The sequence below is a fragment of the Pelodiscus sinensis genome, chromosome 20, assembly GCF_049634645.1.
Source record: "Pelodiscus sinensis isolate JC-2024 chromosome 20, ASM4963464v1, whole genome shotgun sequence".
Classification (NCBI taxonomy): domain Eukaryota; kingdom Metazoa; phylum Chordata; order Testudines; family Trionychidae; genus Pelodiscus; species Pelodiscus sinensis.
In genome coordinates this window covers 13,806,115-13,826,881 of record NC_134730.1, presented here as the reverse complement: position 1 = coordinate 13,826,881, position 20,767 = coordinate 13,806,115, and the positions used below count along the sequence as shown (strand labels likewise).

General features: G+C 45.9%; 2 protein-coding genes across 2 annotated transcripts in view; both read right to left on the bottom strand.

Annotated features, from left to right (window-relative positions):
• LOC142819112 (uncharacterized) overlaps positions 1–20,767 on the bottom strand; it is a 111,246-nt gene that overhangs the window by 42,091 nt on the left and 48,388 nt on the right. The gene's annotated exons all lie outside the window — the stretch shown is intronic.
• Positions 10,217–19,125, bottom strand: LOC142819176 (CMRF35-like molecule 9). The gene is made up of 6 exons (XM_075904263.1): positions 18,669–19,125; positions 15,696–15,834; positions 13,741–13,850; positions 11,755–11,807; positions 11,010–11,147; positions 10,217–10,369 (listed from the first exon to the last, which is right to left on the bottom strand). Exons 1-6 carry the CDS (start codon positions 18,979–18,981, stop codon positions 10,217–10,219), a joined length of 906 nt encoding a protein of 301 aa, XP_075760378.1. The 5' UTR covers positions 18,982–19,125.

The window sequence follows — 20,767 nt, the reverse complement described above, 5'->3', positions numbered from 1 at the left end:
AATATAATCCCAACTGTACGGACAAAAATGATGGGGCCTAACTAGTAGTATTACCACTCAAGAAAGAGATCTCGGAATCTTTGTGGATACTTTCATGAAAACATCTACTCAATTTGCAGTGGCAATCTAAAATTTTTTAGAAAGCAACAGAATATTGGGAATCATTAGAAAAGGAACTGATAATAAGACAGAAAATATCATATTGCCTCCATTTAAATTATGGTATGACCACATCTTGGATACTGTAAGCAAATTTGATCACCCCATCTAAAAAGATATATTGGATTTGGAAAAGGTACGGAAAGGGCAACAGAAATGATTAGGGGTAAGAAACAATTTCCATATGAGGAGAGATTAAAAAGCCTGGGACTTTTCAGCTTGAAATAGAAATGACCAAAGGATGGGGAATGGTAATAGAGATGTAGTCATGTTAGTCTGATCTTGCTGAAACAAAAGACTGTGTAGCACTTTAAAGACTAACAAGATGATTTATTAGGTGATGAGCTTTTGTGGGCCAGACCCACTTCCTCAGATCCCCATAAAGGATGGGGAAATATGTTAGAGATCTAGAAAATCATGAACTGTGTGGGGAAAAAAAGAATTTGAAAATGTTATTTACTCCTTCACTATTGTAACACAAGCTCACCCAATTACATTTTATAGGCAGCAGGTTTAAAACAAAAGAAATTATTTCTTCTTGGTCAACCTGTGGAACTCTTTGCCAGGAGATGGTGAAAAGACCCAAACTATAACGGGGTTCTAATAAGAACAAAATAAGTTCATGGAAGTTAGGTCCATCAATGGCTACTAGCCAGAATGGGTAGAGATGGTGTCCCTAGCCTCTGTTTGCCAAAAGATGGGAATGGGAAAGAGGGGATGGATCATTTAATGAATTCCTCTTCTAATCATGCTTTCAGAAAGCACCTGGCATTGGCCACTGTTGGAAGCCAGGATACTGGGCTAGATGGACCATTGGTCTGACACCGTATGGCCATTCTGATCTTGTATAGAGCCCTAATGTATCTGCCCCCTGCTGTAACCCACTTGTAACCATGCGCAGCTTGACCTTCTGCTCACAAACAGGGAGGAACTAATAGGGGAAGTGGAGGTGGGTGACAACCTGGGAAGCAGTGATCATGAGATGGTAGATTTCAGGATCCTGACCAAAGGAAGAAAAGAGAGTAGTAAAATACACACCTTGGACTTCAAAAAAGCAGATTTTGACTCCCTCCGAGATCTGATGGGCAGAATCCCCTGGGATGCTAACATGAAGGGGAAAGGAGTGCAGGACAGCTGGTAGTATTTTAAAGAAGCCTTATTGAAGGCACAGAAAGAAACCATCCCGACATGTAGCAAGAGAGGCAAACATGGTAGGAGACCGGATTGGCTTACAGGGGAAATCCTTGGTGAACTTAAGCACAAAAATGAAGCTTACAAAAAGTGGAAACTTGGACAAATGACCAGGGAGGAGTTTAAATGTATAGCTCGAGAATGTCGGGGGGTTATCAGGAAGGCGATAGCGCAAATGGAATTGCAACTGGCTAAGGATGTGAAGGATAACAAGAAAGGTTTCTACAGGCATATTAACAAGAAGAAGGTGATCAGAGAGGGTGTGCGGCCCCTAATGGATGAAGGAGGTAACCTAGTGACAGATAATGTGAGGAAAGCTGAAGTACTCAATGCTTTCTTTGCCTCTGTATTCACGGACAAAGTCGGCTCCTGGACTTCTGCGCTAAGTGACGCAAGATGGGATGAAGATGCCCGTGGTGGGTAAAGAACAGGTTAGGAACTATTTAGAAAAGCTAAACATACACAAATCCATGGGTCTGGACTTAATGCATCCGAGGGTACTGAGGGAGTTGGCAAATGTCATTGAGGAGCCTTTGGCCATTATCTTTGAAAAGTCGTGGAGATCGGGAGAAATCCCGGATGATTGGAAAAAGGCAAATGTAGTGCCCATCTTCAAAAAAGGGAAGAAGGGCGATCCAGGGAACTATAGGCAGGTCAGTCTTACCTCGGTTCCTGGAAAAAACATGGAAGGGATCCTTAAGGAATCCATTTTGAGGCACTTGGATGAGAGGAAAGTGATTAGGAATAGTCAGCATGAATTCACAAAAGGCAAGTTGTGCCTGACCAATCTGATTAGCTTCTATGATGAGGTAACTGGCTCGGTGGACATGGGAAAGTCAGTGAATGTGATATACCTTGACTTTAGCAAGGCTTTTGATATGGTCTCCCACAATATTCTTGCCAGCAAGTTAAGGGAATGTGGATTGGAAAAATGGACGGTAAGATGGATAGAAAGATGGCTAGAAGGCCGGGCCCAGCGAGTAGTGATCAACGGTTTGATGTCAGGATAGCGGTCGGTTTCTAGCAGAGTGCCCCAAGGTTCGGTTCTAGGGCCGGTTTTGTTCAATAATGACCTGGATGAGGGGATGGATTGCACCCTCAGCAAGTTTGCGGATGACACTAAGCTGGGGGGAGAGGTAGATACGCTTAAGGGCAGAGATAGGGTCCAGAGTGACTTAGACAAATTGGAGGATTGGGCCACTAGAAATCTGATGAGGTTCAACAAGGACAAGTGTAGAGTCCTGAACTTGGGACAGAAGAATCCCAAGCATAGTTACAAGCTGGGGACCAACCAGTTAAGTAGTAGTTCTGCAGAAAAGGACCTGGGGGTTACAGTGGATGAGAAGCTGAATATGAGTCAACAGTGTGCCCTTGTACCCAAGAAGGCTAATGGCATATTAGGTTGCATTAAGAGGAGCATTACCAGCAGATCCAGAGATGTCATTATTCCCCTTTATTCGGCTTTGGTTAGGCCACATCTGGAGTATTGTGTCCAGTTCTGGGTCCCCCACTACAAAAAAGATGTGGACGCATTGGAGAGGGTCCAGCGGAGGGCAACCAAAATGATTAGGGGGCTGGAGCATATGACTTATGAGGAGAGGCTGAGGGAGTTGGGTCTGTTTAGTCTGCAGAAGCGAAGAGTGAGGGGGGATTTGATAGCAGTCTTCTACTTCCTGAAGGAGGTTCCAAAGAGGATGGAGAGAGGCTGTTCTCAGTAGTGACAGATGGCAGAACAAGGAGCAATGGTCTCAAGTTGTGGTGGGAGAGGTCCAGGTTGGATATTAGGAAAAACTATTTCACTGGGAGGGTGGTGAAGCACTGGAATGGGTTACCTAGGGAAGTAGTGGAGTCTCCATCCCTAGAGGTGTTTAAGTCTCGGCTTGACAAAGCCCTGGCCGGGTTGATTTAGTTGGAATTGGTCCTGCCTAGAGCAGGGGGTTGGACTTGATGACCTTCTGAGGTCTCTTCCAGTTCTATGATTCTATGAAATCTATGAAACTAGCCCCCCACACTCCAATTCCAGAGCTGAGATACAGCTCAGGAGTCCTGACAGTCTCTTGCTCTCTCCCTCTGCAGTTAGTAACAAAGTAAGAATATACATTACAATTTTAAGACTAACTAGTGTCCCTTAAGTGACTTGCCACAAGATATCAGAATATGAATATTAGAGCTGAGTGAGATTAATATTTATTTAAATTTTATTTATTTTATTTAGGAATTAGATACAGTGCTCCTGCCAGCTAATTGCTAGGTTATCTGTGAAAGAAACAAAAACCACCCTAGAGATTTCCAGTGCATTGGTAACCTTATAAAGAGAATGATACGCGTATTGGGGAGGGTGAATGGAATCAGTTCCTCCCATTTGCTGCTTAGCTTGTACTGAGCATGCTCAGTAACACTGTTGAAGCCACTGTCCTCAGTTTGCCCCCTCCATGCTCTCACTCCCCCTGCCAAATCAGGGCATGTGTAGGTTGCCCTCTCCCAAATCTGAAATGGTGCCCCTGCTGGGCACATCGTAGGGTGAGGGAAAGTTGGGTTGGGAATGTCCTGCCTCAGTCCCTACTGACTGCACCTCCCTCCCCTAGCTGCAGTGAGACTTCTCTCCAGCTGGTTGTTGCTTAACAGATAAAATTAGCCTCTCTGTCTCTGTCTCTCTCTCTCTCTCTCTCCTGCTTTTCCCCCGGCCCCCTTCAGCCACTGCTGGGCCTCAGCTCACTAGCAGGACAGCAGAACAAGACTTGCCTTTTCCTTCTCGAACAACAGTGTTATTAACCAGAGAATAAGCATCTAATCTAGCAGCTTTATTTATTCTGCACCAGTAGGTCCCAGCATCTTCCAGAGTCAGGTTCTCCATGGTCACAGTGAACGTGTTCAGGGTGTGATTGTATCGGATGGAGACGCTGACTGGCTTCACCTCAGCCTCCATCCCTGCAGTGTCAATGACTTTAGAGCAGTTGCTCCACTCTGCTCCTATGCACCAGTATTTCAGGTCTCCCTGATATTTTTCCTGGTATTGACATGGCACAGACACAGACCCACCCAGGGCCCTCTCATCTCCCCAGAGGCAGTGAGCACAGAGGCAGCTGATGCAGAGAAACAGCCTGAAAAACAAAACAAAAAGCAAAATTCATCACAGACTCTTCCCAGAAGGGCAGAGGATTCAGAGCAGCACCTCAAGAGATTCCTTTCTTTTAGCCCATGTCAATCATTGTCCTATGCACCAGACCACACAATGCACCAGAAGAACCCTTATACGAAATATCCTTTGGTACCACTGGTGTTATATGCACAACAACCAGTAGTGTTACTGCTAAGGTTACAAAGTACCAAACCATCAATAGAAAGATCAGATTGTTTGCTCCTCCCTCTCGCAATTTTTCTATTGGAATCTCTCTTTTCTCAGACAGACAGACGAGAAGGGAAGAAAAGGAATGTGAGCCCAGTGGCGAATCCACCTCCTGGGTAAAGTTGGTAGCATGAACAGATGAACATAAACCTCTCACCTGGTAAAAGGAAAATCACCCTGGTAAAGGTCAGCTGCATCTTCCCAGCGATCGCCTCTTTCTCGCGCATTTTCTTTAAAATGCACCAACAATGAACACTACTTCTGAGAATGTGACACTGCCTACTGGAATGTGCCAACCTGCTGTGGCAGGCATTTAAACGTTTCTGCTTCTCTTTTTCTTATCTGATTCCTTTTCCTCTGTGCTAACCTCACACTTCCCTTACACTTCTGACAAAACCAAAGGGTAAAATTAAAAGAGAGCGAAGAAAAGATAACAAGGCAGGTTATGGAGGTCATGGGTAATTTTTTTTTTAAAAGTCAATACCCCTCCCCCATTTTGACTTTTTCAGGACAAAATATTTTGATTTTACCATTTAAATATTGACTTTCCATGTAAGTTTGAATTAGGTTTTGAATTTATCAAAATGAAATGTTTCAATTCATGTGAAAGAATTTTTTTTTTGCAAAAGTTTGATTCTAATAAATTATCAGAATTCGGAAACTCCTCCCCTTGGGATGCAGACACGGACACCTCTAAGGCTATGTCTAGACTGCAGGCTGCTTTCGGAAGACGCTTTTCCAGAAGAGATCTTCCGAAAACACTTCTTCTGAAAGAGCGTCCACGCTGCCACAGCACATCGAAAAAGCTGGCTCATGTGGCATGGCTCGCCCCTCGGTCCTGGCTGGTTTGGATAGGGAGAATGCAAAGAAGGAGAGGAGGTCGGTCATCCATGCAGACACTGTCCCTGAGGCAGTGCCCCCGTCTGTGACCAGTGACCAACACTCCTCAGCTGAGAGGAGGGGGATGTCCTGAGAGCAAGGCCATGTGTGGCCTGCACAGCAGACCCTGCCTCACAGGGCCCCGAGGTGCCCAGGGAACCATGCTGCCCGCTTCCCCCCCTCCTCCATGGATAAGCAGGCAAGGGAAGTATCTGGCCACAGTGGGATCCCATGGGTGGCAGAGGAGCCGGGAGCAGCCTGGTCTTCCCTGGGGACTGCACACACACCTGAGCCTCGCGGCACTGTCCCCGGGAGCAGGTGCTGCCTTGTGCGGGCAGGCATGCCCATGTGCTGTGTGCGGCTCTTCTCGGTGTGTCTGGGGTTATGCCTGCACCCTTGTGGCTAGCCTGCTTCCAGCCATGGCAGGTGGTGGGAGGGTGTCCTCCTGCCTTGGGGCCAGATGTGTGTGTGGCCTCCCCTGAGCCTGGGAGCAGGGCCTGAGTGGGCTTAGGGGCTGCCTCTTGAGTCCACGTGGCACACAATAACACTGCACGTGGTTCCATGTGCACAGACTGCAGCACGATGTCCAGCCCGAGCAGGCTGAGTGACGCTTGCACCCCCCTGCGCCTGCCTCCCCCGCCCTGTGTGTGTGACAAACCGAGAGCACTCACCCCAAGATCCCTCCTTGGCATCAGACGATGCCTGGGACATGTCCAGGCTCGTGGCAACAGGCTCCAGGGACAGCATCATTGTGGCCACATCCTCCTCCTCCTCCTCGTGCTCCTGCTGTCCGTCATCTTCCTCCTCCTCTGCCACCTCGGGCTGGGCAATGACAGGCATCTCCATCCCGGAGTCAATGACAACAGGTGGAGAAAGAGCTTCCCTACCCCCAGGATCTGGTGAAGCTCTGCATAATAGGGGCAGGTGTGGGGTCCTGCCTTGGAGCTCCCTGGTGGAGCTTCTTAACTCTACTCTGAACCTGTTCTAAGGTCCAGTGTGTGTGTCCTCGCTCGGTCAGGGTCTTGGCCATCTGGCCATAAATGTCCGCATTGTGGCGTTTGGAGCAGAGATCCTGTAGGGTTTCTTCCACCCCCCACAGCTCGAGGAGGACAGGATCTCCGCTCCAGACCACGAGGGTGCCCGCCACTTGCTACCCCTCGGGTCCAGAGAGCCCTGGTTGTGCTCAGGGGGCTTCTGGCTATGCCATGAGTCAGCAGGTCTGTGGCAGGGGGAGTCGCGTGGACAGGTGCTGCTCCAGGGCTGGCTTCCTTCCACAAGGCTTGTCCAGGGTACCCACAGCTCTAAGAGGGGCCAGGACACAGGAACTATAGAATTATAATTACTTTGGACGGAGAAGCCACCATGGCACCTGTGCTATTTCCTGGGAACCTCTTCTTTCAAAAAAAACCCCTCTTCCCCATCCACACACATCATTTTCCAAAAGAGTGCTCAGAAAAGGCTTCTTCCTCGTAGAAAGAGGTTTACCCCTATCGGAAAAACTCCTCTGTTCTTTTGAAAGAACGCAATTGCAGTGTGGACATAACTGAGGTTTTTTTCGGAAAAATGGCCATTTTTCTGAAAAAAACCTTTGCAGTGTAGACATACCCTAAGAAATTCCAACACCTGTGACTATGGAAATACAGCTTCAGAGCAAACAACCTTTTAATGGGCATGTCTACAGTCCAGAAGGAACTGAGGTGGTCACTTTTTACTGATGACAATCCTTTTCATCAATAAGTTTCAGAGGGGTAGCCGAGTTAGTCCGTAACTGGAAAAACTTAAAAAACAACAAATAGTCTTGCAGAACCTTAAAGACTAACAAAACATGCTCTGCTCTCCCACCACTGCATCCTGTTTCACATGTTCACTAATGACACAATTGCTTGCAATATAATTATTCAGGCACTCCTTGTATATTGGGTTGTAGATATAGATCTTGTTGTTATGGTAACTGAGTAGGTCACTGGGGTCAGCCCAGCTAGTTTGGGCTTGTTCTAGTGAATTCTGTGTTATGCAATAAAATGGACACTTGCACCTACTCCAACTCTCTGCCTTTCCACTGATTTCTTCCTATGCTGTGAAACTCCCCATGACATAACACTCATTGTCATAGTGTATCAAATAGTGATCAAGGCAAGTTATTATCACTAGTGAACAAAGGAGATAAAGCGGAACTTAAGCCACAAGTGTCTGTAATTGCATCTGTTCTCTTTAAGGACCGCTTCCTCATTTAGAGAGAAAAGACAGGACTATGCAGCACTTTAAAGACTAACAAGATGGTTTATTAGGTGATGAGCTTTCGTAGGCCAGACCCACTTCCTCAGATCAAATTGTGGAAGAAAATTGGCACGGCCATATATATACCTAAGGGTATATATGCAATGAGGAGTAATGGTAGTTCGAATTAGGAGCTTTAATTCGAACTACCTAGCCCATGCTGCGTGTAGCCGCGCGCAGGGAGTTTGAACTATCGGGCGTTTAAAAATGGCAGCACCCGGGAACATGCAAATAAAGCCTGGGATATTTTAATCCTGGGCTTCATTTGCAAGTTCGAATGACTTCATTAGCCACCCTAGTTCGAACTCGGGTGGCTTGTATAGACATACCCAAAGGAATACAAGCAAAAAAAATAAACACATCTAAAATAGACAAATCAGATTTTAGAACAGAGGGGGAAAGGGGGGGATTTTAATGTCTATGAGGTAATATATATAAGGTAATATGGCCATGCCAATTTTCTTCCACAATTTGATCTGAGGAAGTGGGTCTGGCCCATGAAAGCTCATCACCTAATAAACCATCTTGTTAGTCTTGAAAATGCTGCATAGCATTTGTTTCAGCAAGACCAGACTAACATGGCTACATCTCTATTACTACTCATTTAGAGAGGTGATCATTCCATTCATTATAACAAACTCCAGCCACTGATCCCAGCTCAGATTACATAAATACTAACAATCTCTGAGTCCCTCCGTTCCCACAAGCCTTGGAGACGAGATAGACTTTTAATGGCAGGACATCTGACTATTTTGGAGCAAGACGGGACTGAATTCCATGGTGTAGAACACCCTGCCAGCAGTTCCATCTTTAAACTGAGGCCACTGTGAGCCCATGTGACTGTTTCAGAGGCAGATTCTCTGATGCCTGTCTTCATGATTTCAGTCGAGTTCCACTTGTTTATGACATCTGTGAATCTGGCTCTTTGCTCTCCCACCGCACCATCCCGTTTCACATGTTCATCACCTCATCTGTCTCACTGGCATGAGTTCATTGGGAAATTTTGATGCTAATTAATTATGAAGATTCAGATACCCTTGAGCAAGGGACACAGAGAGACGAACGCTTCTAAGGGCATGTCTACACAGCAGGGCACAGCTGAAATAAGCTATGCAATTTGAACTATGTCAATTGCGTAGCTTAAGTTGAAATAGCTTATTTCGGCTTTTGACAGTCTATGCAACAGGAAGTCCGAGTTAGAGCACTCTTCCTCTGACTTCCCTTACTCCTTGTAAAATGAGGGTTACAGGAGTCTGAGTAAGCAGTCCTCCAACTCAACATTATTTCAACTTTATGTCAAAATAACTGCTTGCTGTCTAGATGCAGGCTATGTTTTTTTGGAATAACATCAGTTATTCCGAAATAATGCTGCAGTGTAGACATAGCCTCAGAGCTTCTAAATCAGTAACGAGCAACCTAGACTAGGGATATGAGAGGCTTTCCATCATCTCAGTGGGCCGCAAGACTGTCGTAACGAGATCTCCCAGGAGATGATAGTTTTGCCAACTGCACTTGCATGCCTAGAATTTGCAGGTTGTGCCGATTGAACAGTAGCAGTGCTTTGACTGGGTGCAGAGGGAGCGCTCAGCTCTCATTGTCAGTGTTGTGTGCAATCAGCACACAACTCACTTTACGTGCCTTTGTTTTACATGCATATCACTTTAGTTACACCAGCATGGAAAAATGACACGGACGGACACCAGTGAAATCTGGCAACCCTGCGCATGGGCAACAGTAAACAAAATATCTTATGGACCACACATAGAACCCCAATGGGCCTCAGGTTACCCAGCACGGTTGTAAATCCTGGGAGGGAGGAAATACAGCCTAGTTCAGGTTGCCTTTTATTGTCATGTTGACACTACCAAAGGAATTGAGCTGACGACTTATTACAGGTACAATTAGACATTAACCCTTTCCCATGTTGTCCCAGGCACCCTGTTATTGAGTCATTGCAAGGAACAGAATCCAGAAGAGAGAAAAGGGCTTTTTTTATTAACAATTGTCTAACTTTAAGGCAGGAACAAACTGTCAGACAGAGGAGGGACTGTGTCAAACCTGCAGAACCATCCAAGGTCCTTCTAAAAATGCTTCCACCCATTCAGAAGGGGAAAGCACTGGGAATTTGTTCTGTTTCACCTGGAAGTGAACAAGTAGAACGGAGTAGTAAGTAAATCTGCAAAATGATGGAAATGGGACACAATCAGCAGCAACTCTAATGTCTCAGTACACCAGGACCTGGCATAAGAAGAATAATGGAGGAACAGGAAACTGAAAGCTTCTTGCTAACTGCAGGAAAATGAGAACAAGCTGCTAAACATTACAGAAGTCAGAGGGGGAATGTTCCAAAAGCACTGAAAAGCTTCACCCAGTGGCGTTCTTCCCAGGCTTTGCTGAAGGTCGAGAAGGGGTTGTCCTACTGCGTGGATTTGGCTCCATATTGGTATAGATGATCTGCGTATGTGAGATTGGACATGTCACCGTGTCAGGAACAACCTCTTCCATCGATCCTGAAGCCTGCAACAAAAGCACCATGAATCAGAGGGTGCTGGTTATTTGGAGCAGCTCCAGGAACTAGAGAAAAATGCCCTCAACTAATTCTGTTGCACTTTCCTGTACAGTTCATTAGTTGTTGCCACAAACTGAGACTAGTGATCTTTAAGACAGAGGAAAAGGGTCAGTGCAGGAAGGCTCAGAGGGAAGAATTTACCCATAGATTCTTTTAATTACTCCATTACTCTGTTAGCTAATGGGACAATGTGCTACCTTACAAAGGAAATAAAGACAAATCCAAATATTTTTGGCATTCCTCAGTTTTCCACAGAAAACCTGGACTTGTCATAAAAAAATCAAATAACCAAACCCTATTTTTTTGTTTTCCATAACAAAAAGAAAAACCAATTTTAGTTAAAAACTTCTCCAAAGTGCAAAGTGTTTCAGTTTTTTAGATAACTGGTTTTCCAGAGAAAAATCGAAACTTAGTGAGGAGAACGGATGCTATCCATGGATTTTTTTTTTGGTTGAAAACCCAATTTTCTGTTGGAAAAATGTTGATGGAAAACATCAGACCTGCCTTATTCCCAGCTCTGGCCTTGTGAAGAATTCCTGTGCCAGTGACTTGCACTCTCCAGCAGCACTCTGCCATTGGGCTTCCTACCTGGGTGTCATTGGGGGCATTTTCATACACAGCCTCATCAGCTGCTGGGTCGGGTGTCTCCTCCATGGTTGGGCAGACGGCTGCCTTACTGCCGGGTTCAGCATCACTGGTTGCAGAGAATTTTGTGCCTCCAGGTGCCTGAAACAGACACATGAGGTGTTCAGAACAGACAAACTCTGAGCCCTTCTCCCCAAAGTGCCACACTGGGGAGCTATAGAGATAGAGAAGCCAGGAATCGGTTTCTCCTCTGCACCTTTGTTGGAATAATGACCCCAAAACGAGTCATCAGTGGGTGCTGAATTTGACACGTTCAGCATTACAAGACTGAAAACAGTGGGCCTGGAACACTTTTGACAGTGGAGGTGCTGTGAACTGTTGAACCAAACGGTAAACCTTGTATATAATGGAAACCACTTCTAGTTGCAGCACCCCCTCCCCTCCACACCCCTAGTTCCAGCCCCTATGTACACCACCTCTTCTGCTGCAGCAGTAACTCTGCTAAGTGGCAGCTGTTAGTAAGCTCTTTTATGTGGACCTGCCACTAGAGGGTGAGAGAGTCACACGCTGGGCGAGCGTGGCTGACAGCTACTGTTACTTCAGCACAAGGGGATAGATGCATGCATTACAGAACTGGTATTGAGAGCCATCAGCGCTAGGGGACAAACGCTGGAACGCCGCCCGTGTCAGGTTTTGAATAATGTGTGAAATATTCTAAATTCAGGCATCTACCTCAGGTCTGCCTTACCAGCCGATAGGGGTGGAAGTTCTTTTCCCTGTGCGCAGGTGCTCTTTTAAGGGCTGAAAGAACCGGAGAGAGGAAGAGTGTTAAAACAAAGTCAAACCATTTTTAGGTCTGTCTAGGTGTTTCCAAGGTCCTTGGCACACCGGTCTCTGGGCACCTCAGTGCAATGCCAGGTAAACGAAGCTGTCCTCTGGAAAGGCATAAAGCTTAGCAATGTCCATTGTCTAGGAGCTTTTAGAGAAGGAATTGGTCAAACACGGCACTGTGAGCGAGCTTGGGGGAGCCGGTGGGGCTAACATGCACTCTGCCCAGCAGGCCTAAATAAAGCAGGTGAACCGCCCAGTACAGTCATAGATATACATCTCTGGATCCCAGACCCACTATGCTTTTCATTGCATGTGGGCAGTGGGAACATTGGCGCTCCAGGGTGTTTAACCTTCCTCCACAGCTCAGCCTCTCCTTCCTGCTACCATGAGGTTAGGACTCTGCAGATATGTTTGGCAAGGAGAAGACAAGAGTCAGGCAATGCTACCAATGGAGGACTTCCCATAACTAAGCACAGCAGAAACTTTACAGAGAGTTTCATGCTGGTCCGATTGGCATCTCACGGTGGGATCATTGTGCCCAGGTTTGGGAACATTTCTTGGGAGCTATTCAGGCTATCTAAGGAGAGTCGGCTGCCACCAGCCATGCAGAAAGACCTTGTGACAAGGTGGCTTCAGACTCTGTGTACTTGTAACTAGTCTGAGATTCAAATATAAGGTCTTAGGAGGGGGAATGGAATGGCTGTGGGTACAATGACATGGGGATGCCCTAATCTAACCCCCACCGGAAGAGTCAAGTTGCTTCCATAGAGGTTTAATTGTTTTGAAATAAGGTGCAAGATAAACAGACATTAGATCATTTGTGCGTGGACACAAGGCATTTTCTGCCAGAACAAAGGGAAGTGAAGCTAGTGCAACTTTCCCATGTAGACAAACACTAGCTCTTCTGCTTTGACTGTGTATGTAATGCAGGCAAGGTAGGAAAAATCATTAACTTCCCTTTTTCTTTCTAAAACACTGCGGCGTCCTTTCTCACTGCATGCCAGAGCTGGTAAAAGAGAGCTCCGGGGTTGTGCCTGTAGGTATGAGGCTCATTAAAGTCTATTTGTAGGATCACTGAGGTTAGGAAGGAAGGTAAGTGTGACCCGATAAAAGGAAGTCTTATAGAGGCTGTTCTGGGAAGGAAGGAATTGGTCCTATTGCTTCTGGGCTGGCTCAGTTGTGGCTAATAAAATCAGAGGTTTGGCAATTCCCAGAGTGCAGGCAGCACTGGGCCTTTGGAAGTACTGGAAGCCTTGTAGCAGCAACTGGGAAAGGAACTTTCATGATCTGGTGATTCACCATCACATGAGGAGAGACCCCACTGCTGTGTTTCTCCATTGTTTTTGGTCAATTTGTATAGAACTGTATGCAACTTAATAAGTTGTAGGCTTTTTAGATGTAAACAAGCCAACCCATCCAGCTGGCCTGTGCTAGGTGCCTAAGCTATGGTTGTGGTTGGGGATTCTTGGGGTTGGAGCCGCGGGGAACCTATATTTTTTATATATGTCTAGGTGTTTCTCAGACCCTCGGCACACCAGTATCTGGGCACCTTGATACAGTGTCAGGTAAAAGAAGCTGTCCTCAGAAAAGGCGCAGTGTTTAGCAGTTTCCATTGTCTAGGGGCTTTTGGAGAATGAGTTTGTTGAACATGGCACTGTATAACCCACTGAACTTGCATGGTGCTCACATGGGCTCAGCTGCCTTTTGGTTTGTGCATGCCCTCTCTGTGTGAAGAGATGCTGGGATGGGGCTGACAGTAACTAGATGCTTGTAGTGAATTGGGAAGCAGTTTCCTGTTGCTAAACTTGTAGAAGGAAGCCGGTGGTCAGAGAAATGAAACTGAACATGCAGGCCGCACTGAAGAGCGAAATGACTCATTACTCGGTAAAGTGACCATTTCTACCTTTGGCTTTCCTCTGTGAGGTCCGTCTGAACACTATAACAGTGATCAAAATCAAAAGCAGAACCAGCAGGAGGCACGGTATCAGGATCTGGAGGACTGGGTCTCTTGTACTAAAAGCAAGAGGAAAAGAGAGTTTGTTTCCCCTCCTGCTTGAAACTTTTAAATGGTGAGTCTACACTGCACTGTAGCTCGAAATAACATACGCAATTTGAGCTATGTAAATTGCATATCTTATTTTGATCTTATTTCAAAATAGCTTATTTAGTAATTTGGCGCTATCTACACAGCACCAAATTTTGAAATAACCTGCTGCTCTGAAACATCCCTTAACCCTGGTGGAATGAGGTTTACGGGGATGTCGGAATAGTGAGCCCGACATAACAGGCTTGCTGTCAAGACGTGGGATAGCTATTTCGGGATAATCTGGTATCCCAAAATAGTATTGCAGTGTAGACATAGCCTAAGAGAGCATTTTAATCAAAGAGTTCCTTGCCTTTGGCTGCGATGTGGGAGAATTACCCTCATTCCACAGACAGAGAAACTGAGGCACTAAAGTTAAGTGGTTACCTCCAGTGTGAGGTAGTGGAAGAGCTGGGAACAGAACATGGATCTCCTGATTCCCCGCCTTACAATTAAAGTGCAAGCCCCTTGACTTCAGCAGCCAGTTGAGTTTAGAATTAAAATATTCAGTCTACAAAGGAGACTTGGGAGGAGCTGGGTTCAGACGAGAACTGAGCAGCTGGTGGGGCAAGTGCTTTGTCTGGTGTCTAGCAAACCTATGGGTGTGCTTGCCCCTGGCCTCATCCCCTGGACCTGGCTGCTGAGATGCTGCCCCTCTTGCCTACCTAGGAGAAAGGTGACCTCTCTTGCCACCTCGACCCTCCCCAAGGGGTGGAGGATAAGTGGGGTTCCATGCCACTTCCATGCCAAGGGAGGGGATAAGTGGGGTTCCATGCCACTTCCATGCCAAGGGAGGGGATAAGTGGGGTTCCATGCCACTTCACCTGCTGCTCCAGACTCTAGGTGGGGGTGGGTCAGTGGCACAGGGACGGGTAGGGAGGAAGCTATGGGGGTCTCATTGCTTTAATCTAGCCCTGATTTCAGTGCTGCTGCTTCAGACCAAAGATGTGAGCCCAGGCGCCTCCTATTGGGGTTGGTGCTGCCTTCAAGCCGGCATCGGTCCTAGACTTCCATGCTACTGCCGCTGAGCTTGTCATTAAGCCTCCAGCACTATGGGTGTCTGCAGGGATGTGCCTGCCCCCCAAGGGCAGCGTAGAAAGCATGACCATGCCAGAACACTGTGAAACAGGCCTACCCCCCTCCCATGCCTTCTTCTCGGGGCTGTGGGTCTTGAACCTTAGTCCACAGAGCTCTTTAGAACCAATAGGTTTCAACCTGCCACCACCAGGCAAAGTTGAACTTCGACAGAGGACTCCAGTCGTGGGATCTGAGGCGCTGTCTACACAGTGGCAGATTTTGAAATAAAGTACTATTTCAAGCCATCCCTTCCTCTTCGTACAATGAGGTTTACAGAGATGGTGAAATAGCACATCCGCTACATTTCGAAATAGTGGGCGCATTCAAAAGACATGGGGTTGCTATTTTGGCATATCTCTGACATCCTGAAATAGCATTGCCGTGTAGATATACCCTGAGTGACAAAATGCAGAGGATCCTGAATGGTTCCCTGCTTCTATGGAAATCAGGCTGAGGTACAGGAAATTGTGCAGCTTGATTTTCCTTTGCTTTGGCCTGCCTCTCCTGGGTTACCTGCTCCTGGTACCGCCTCTTGAGCCTGAGCCTCTGGTCTGTCCTAGATTCTGATCTCCTGCTAAAACCTGAGTCTTGGTCTTCTCTCTGGCCTATCTCAGATACTGGTCTCCTGGTATCTAGACTTGACTTGGCTTGTGTTTTAACCAAGTCGTGGTCCCTCTAGAATGTGTCTGGGGACTCACCTTGGAGAAGGGTCACTCCTGTGGACAGTGGAGTTGGGTTCAGCCACTGTAGGGACAGTCCATGTGAAAGGAGTCTTATTGAAGGCAGCATTCACTGTGGGCTCTTTTCCTGGTGCTGGGGGTGGTGAGGTAGGAACAGCTGTAAACATGGAAACTTGTCTGTGTTAACAGTCCTCTGATATTTTTTTCAGAATATTTTGGCTGGGTATACTACTTCCCGTTAACTGAGTATGCACCTGCCTTTGCTTTTAGGGTATGGAACACTCTGTTTATGCATTTGCTGGACTACTACAGATCGAACCTCTCTAATCCAGAACTCTCTCATCCAGAAACATCCATCATCCAGAATGATTTTAGTTAGCCAGTTGTCCACTCTTCATGGGTGTGAGTGTGGCCAAGTTTCCTGCAGTTCCATAAAGTTTGTTTACAGCCCCTAGTCCTGGCTTTCAGTGTTCTGTGTTGCTATTTAACTCTAATTTAATCCTAAATGTCTTTCAAGAGCCCAGTAATCAGTGGAAGTGTTGGTAATGCTGCTAGACAATATTAACCTCCCATCGTCCAGAAAATTCTCTCATTCAGAACCGGTCAGGTCCCAAGGGTTCTGGACTAGAGATGTGCAACCTGTACTGTTAATATCTAGCTCAGAGACATGGGGCACTTGGTTTTAAGTCTGTGGCTATTCTTATATCTCCTTCTTTATTTCTCATGGCCTGAAACTGCATATAGATATTAAGGATTTAGAAAGATGAAGTTTGGTTTCCTACGTGGTGCTCACTGCTCTTCCCATCTTATTATAAACATGTTATTAATGGCCTGACTATCATTCATGAAATACTTAAGTTAACTTGTAATGTGTTAACTTGTTTGACTTTTAGCACAAATATTACAACTCTGGGGCCGTGTCCAGACTCAGGGTTTTTTTTGGGAAAAGTAGCCTTTTCCTGAAAAAACTTCCCCTGCGTCCAGACTCAAGCCGCGTTCTTTCGAAATTATTTCGAAAGAACGCGGCTTTTCTTTCGATGGCGGTAAACCTCGTTTCACGAGGAAGAACGCCTTCCTTCGAAAATTCCTCTTTCGAAGGAAGGCGTTCTTCAATGTAAAGAGGCCGTCTTCGAAAGAGAGCATCCAGACTCGCTGGGTGCTCTCTTTCGAAAAAGCAGATTTTTCTTTCGAAAGATCCGCGTGCAGTCTAGACGCGATCTTTCGAAAGATGCTCTTTCGAAAGATGCTTTCAAAAGAGCATCTTTCGAAAGAAGCCTGCAGTCTAGACATAGCCTGGGTGGACACATGTATCACAAACATTATGTTTTATAAATATTGTGCCTATCCTCTCATCTGCCAGCAGTCCCTGGCTTCTTCTCATCTTCCTCATGCCAGCCTAGGCTAAGTCTATATTCTTTCCCCACACCGCTCTCTGGTACTGATTTATATTGGAACATAGAATCATAGGGATGGAAGAGACCTCAGTAGGTTGAGTCCAACCCCCTGCCCAAAGCTGGACCAATCCCAACTGAATCATCCTAGCTAGAGGTTCGTCAAGCCAGGACTTAAAAACAAATAGGGATGGAGATTCCACCATCTCCCTAGGCAACCCATTCTAGTGCTTCCCCACCCTCCTAGGGAAACAGTTTTCCTTAATATCCAATCTAAACCTCCCTCACTGCAACTTGAGATGATAGTGCCTTGTCCTGTCCTCTGTCACCACTGAGAACAGCCTCACTCCATCCTCTTTGGAACCTCCGTTCAGGTAGCTGAAGGCTGCTATCAAATCCCCCCTCACTCTTCCCTTATGCAGTCTAAACAGACCCAACTCTCTCAGCTTCACCATGTAACTCCTGTGCTCTTGCCTCCTAATCATTTTTGTTGACCTCTGCTGGACCCTCTCCAATGCATCCACATCCTTTCTGTAATAGGGGGCTCAGAATTGGTTGCAGTATTCCACATGTGGCCTCACCTGTGCTGAATAAAAGGGAATAATAAGTTCCCTACATCTGCTGGTAATGCTCCACCTAATGCACCCTAATATACCATTAACCTACAAGGCTACAAGAGCACACTGTTGACTCCTATCCAGCTTCTCCTCTACTTTAATCCCCAGGTCCTTTTCTGCAGAGCTGCTGCTTAGCCAGTTGGTCCCCAGCCTCTAGCCTGCATGGGAATCCTTGTACTGAATCAACCCAGTGGCCCGCATAGATAGGCCTCTGTCAATAGCTACCACTTTAGAGGAACGGGGGAAAGTCCCATAATTAGGGAATAATCTGCTCAGAGGGGGACACTTCTAGCTCCCCTCAGTTGGTGGTTGGTTTTTGCTCTGAAGCATACAGGTTTATATTCCTTATACAGATCTCTTCCTCATAGGCTTGGTCTGAAAACAAAGGTGCACTGATTTAACTACAGGTTGACCCTCTCTAGTACGGAACCCTTGGGACTTGACCGGTTTGAACGAGAGAATTTTCTAGGCCATGGGAGGTCAATATTGTCTAACAGCATTACCAACACTTCCACTGCTCCCTGGGCTGTCAGAGGACATTTGGGGGTAAATTAGAGCTAAATAACAACACAGAACACTGAGAGCCAGGACTGCTGACTGTAAACAAACTTTATGCGACCGTGGAAACTTGATGACACCCCATGAAAAATGGTCTTCCAGCTAACTAAAATCACTCCGGATGATGGATTTTTCTGAACCAGAGAGTTTCAACCTGTACAAATGAATTTAAAACAATAGAGTTAAACTGGTACTACCTTGTGCTTGGACACTGCTAGAGCCCAGGTTTAAAATTTGCTTTTGTCAGTTTAGCTTATGTCTTCAGACTGATCTTTTACAAACGTCCACTGCAATAATGATGTCTGGCTATAATTCACACCCCATAATCTAGCATAAGTCACTGTGTAGAAACTTTGGAATAAGGGTTCTTTAAAAAATGTGACGTAAGCCAGTAAAAATAAAAGATGACTCATGCAGGAACTTACCAGGAAGTACATTCACTTTCACAGAGAACATGAGATCCATTGCTGGTCTCTCTATCCCACACCAGTAAGTCCCGGAGTCTTCCACTGTGAGGTTTCTCATGGTCACTACGAACATGCAGAAAGTGTGAATGTCCCTGATGGACACTCTGTCGCTCTTCACCGTTGCTTCTGACCCCGTCTTAACAACTATGTGGCAGGATGTCCATGTTGTTCCTCTACACCAGTATTTAATATAATTCTCATAGCCTTTGCCATACCAACACTGCACAGTGAGGTCTTCACCCAGGGGACCTCTTGCCTCGGGAGGGCCCATCAAAGCCCAACATCCTACAAAAAAAATGGAGTTAAAATGACCAATGCTCCATCAGTAGGAAGCATCTTTTGAAGCATTTGACATTGGCCGCTCTCTAAGGGAATGAAGAGAACAAATGTGGATTAAACTGGCCATCAACACATTTAGACTTTGAAATTAGATGAAGGTTTCTCTAGAACTGTCTTCCAAGGGAGCAGAGGGGCACAATCTGACTGGCTTTAAGACTGAGCTTGAGAAGTTTATGGAGGGACGAACTCTGCCTACAATGGCATGTAGCCGATCTGTGACAGCTATTGGCACGTATCTCCAATGGCTGGAGAGGGGATGCCAGATGGAGGGCTCAGAATTACTACAGCGAATTCTTTCCTGGGTGTCTGGTGGATCTTGCCCAAATACTCAGCATTTAACTGATCAACACTATTTGAGATTGGGAAGGAATTTCCCCTTGATCTGATTGGCAGAGACCCTAGGATTTTTTCACTTTCCTCTGCAGTATGGGGCATGGATCATGTGTAGGTTTAAGCTAGTGTGAATGGTGGATCCTCTGTAATTGGATGTCTTTAAATAATGATTGAGGACTTCAGTATCTCAGCCAGAGCATATGGGTCTATTATAGGAGGAGGTTGGTGAGGTTTTGTAGCTTGCAATGTGCAGGTCAGACCATACAATCCTTATGGCCTTAAAGGTCTGCCTAGTTCTCATAAACTCAGGGTTTTATTATTTTGACTGATCCATTCTGCCAGCCTAGCCCAGATTCTGACAGCCAGAGATTTAGGGACATCCAAATTGGGTTGCATCTGACCATTGATGGACCTGCCCTCCGTGAACTTATCTAATTTTTTTATCCCATTTATCTTTTTGGCCTTCCCAACATCCCCTGGCAATTAGCTCCACAAGTTGACTTGTGCATTGTTTGAAATGCTTCCTTATGCTTGTTTTAAAACATCACTTTAATAATGTTATTGAGTGACCCCGATATAAAGAAGTAAATAACACTTCTCTCTTCATACACACACCCCTTAGTCACCTCCTTTCTAAGCTGAGCAGTCCCAGTCTTTTTAATCTCTTCTTGTCGGGAAGCTGTTCCCTTATCATTTTGTTGCCTTTCTCTGACCTTTTTTCAAATCTAATACATGTTTTGAGTTCAGGTGACCAGACCTTCAAACAGTATTCAAGGTGTGTGCCATGGATTCATATGGTGGCATCATCATGATATTTTCCATCTTATTATTTATCCCCTTCCTAAAGGTTCTAACATTTGGTTCACTTTTTTGACTGTTGCCACACATTGAGCAGCTGTTTTCAGAGAACTATCGTGACAATTCCAGGATCACGAGGAGTAACAGCTAATTCGAGTTAGGGGTTTACTTTGAACTCCCGTTTCACTGCCACGTGTACACGCAGGCAGTTATTCCGGGCTAGTCAGTTTCCAAAATGGCGACCACCCGGGAACATGCTAATGAAGTGTGGGATATTTAAATCCCGTGCTTCATTTGCAATTTTGGTCGCCCTCATTAGCCTCCCTAGTTTAACCTAGGGGGCTAGTGTAGACGTACTCTAGGTGAGTGTGTTACCCCAGAGAACCCCTAAGTCAGAAATTCTTAGCCAATGCTGAACCCAAAAGCAGCACTAACCAATTGAAGTACTTTCACAGAAATGAACATGTTAATTTATAATCAAGGGAAATGCCCTTTGGTCCTCTAATGATATTTCCAGTCTTTTTAGCATTGTGGTAGACTGCAGGCATGTTGCAGTAAATATTTCTTGTAGGACCAGAGATATTTCA

What these genes read in the sequence shown, in the direction of transcription:
- LOC142819176 (XM_075904263.1), bottom strand. Translation starts at nt 18,981, where the DNA reads ATGGGCCCTCCCGAGGCAAGAGGTCCCCTGGGTGAAGACCTCACTGTG. An exon ending in AGGAGTGACCCTTCTCCAAG is followed by an intron (nt 13,851 to 15,695) that starts GTGAGTCCCCAG and finishes TCTTGCTTTTAG; the next exon opens with TACAAGAGACCCAGTCCTCC. An exon ending in ACTTCCACCCCTATCGGCTG is followed by an intron (nt 11,148 to 11,754) that starts GTAAGGCAGACC and finishes TGTCTGTTTCAG; the next exon opens with GCACCTGGAGGCACAAAATT.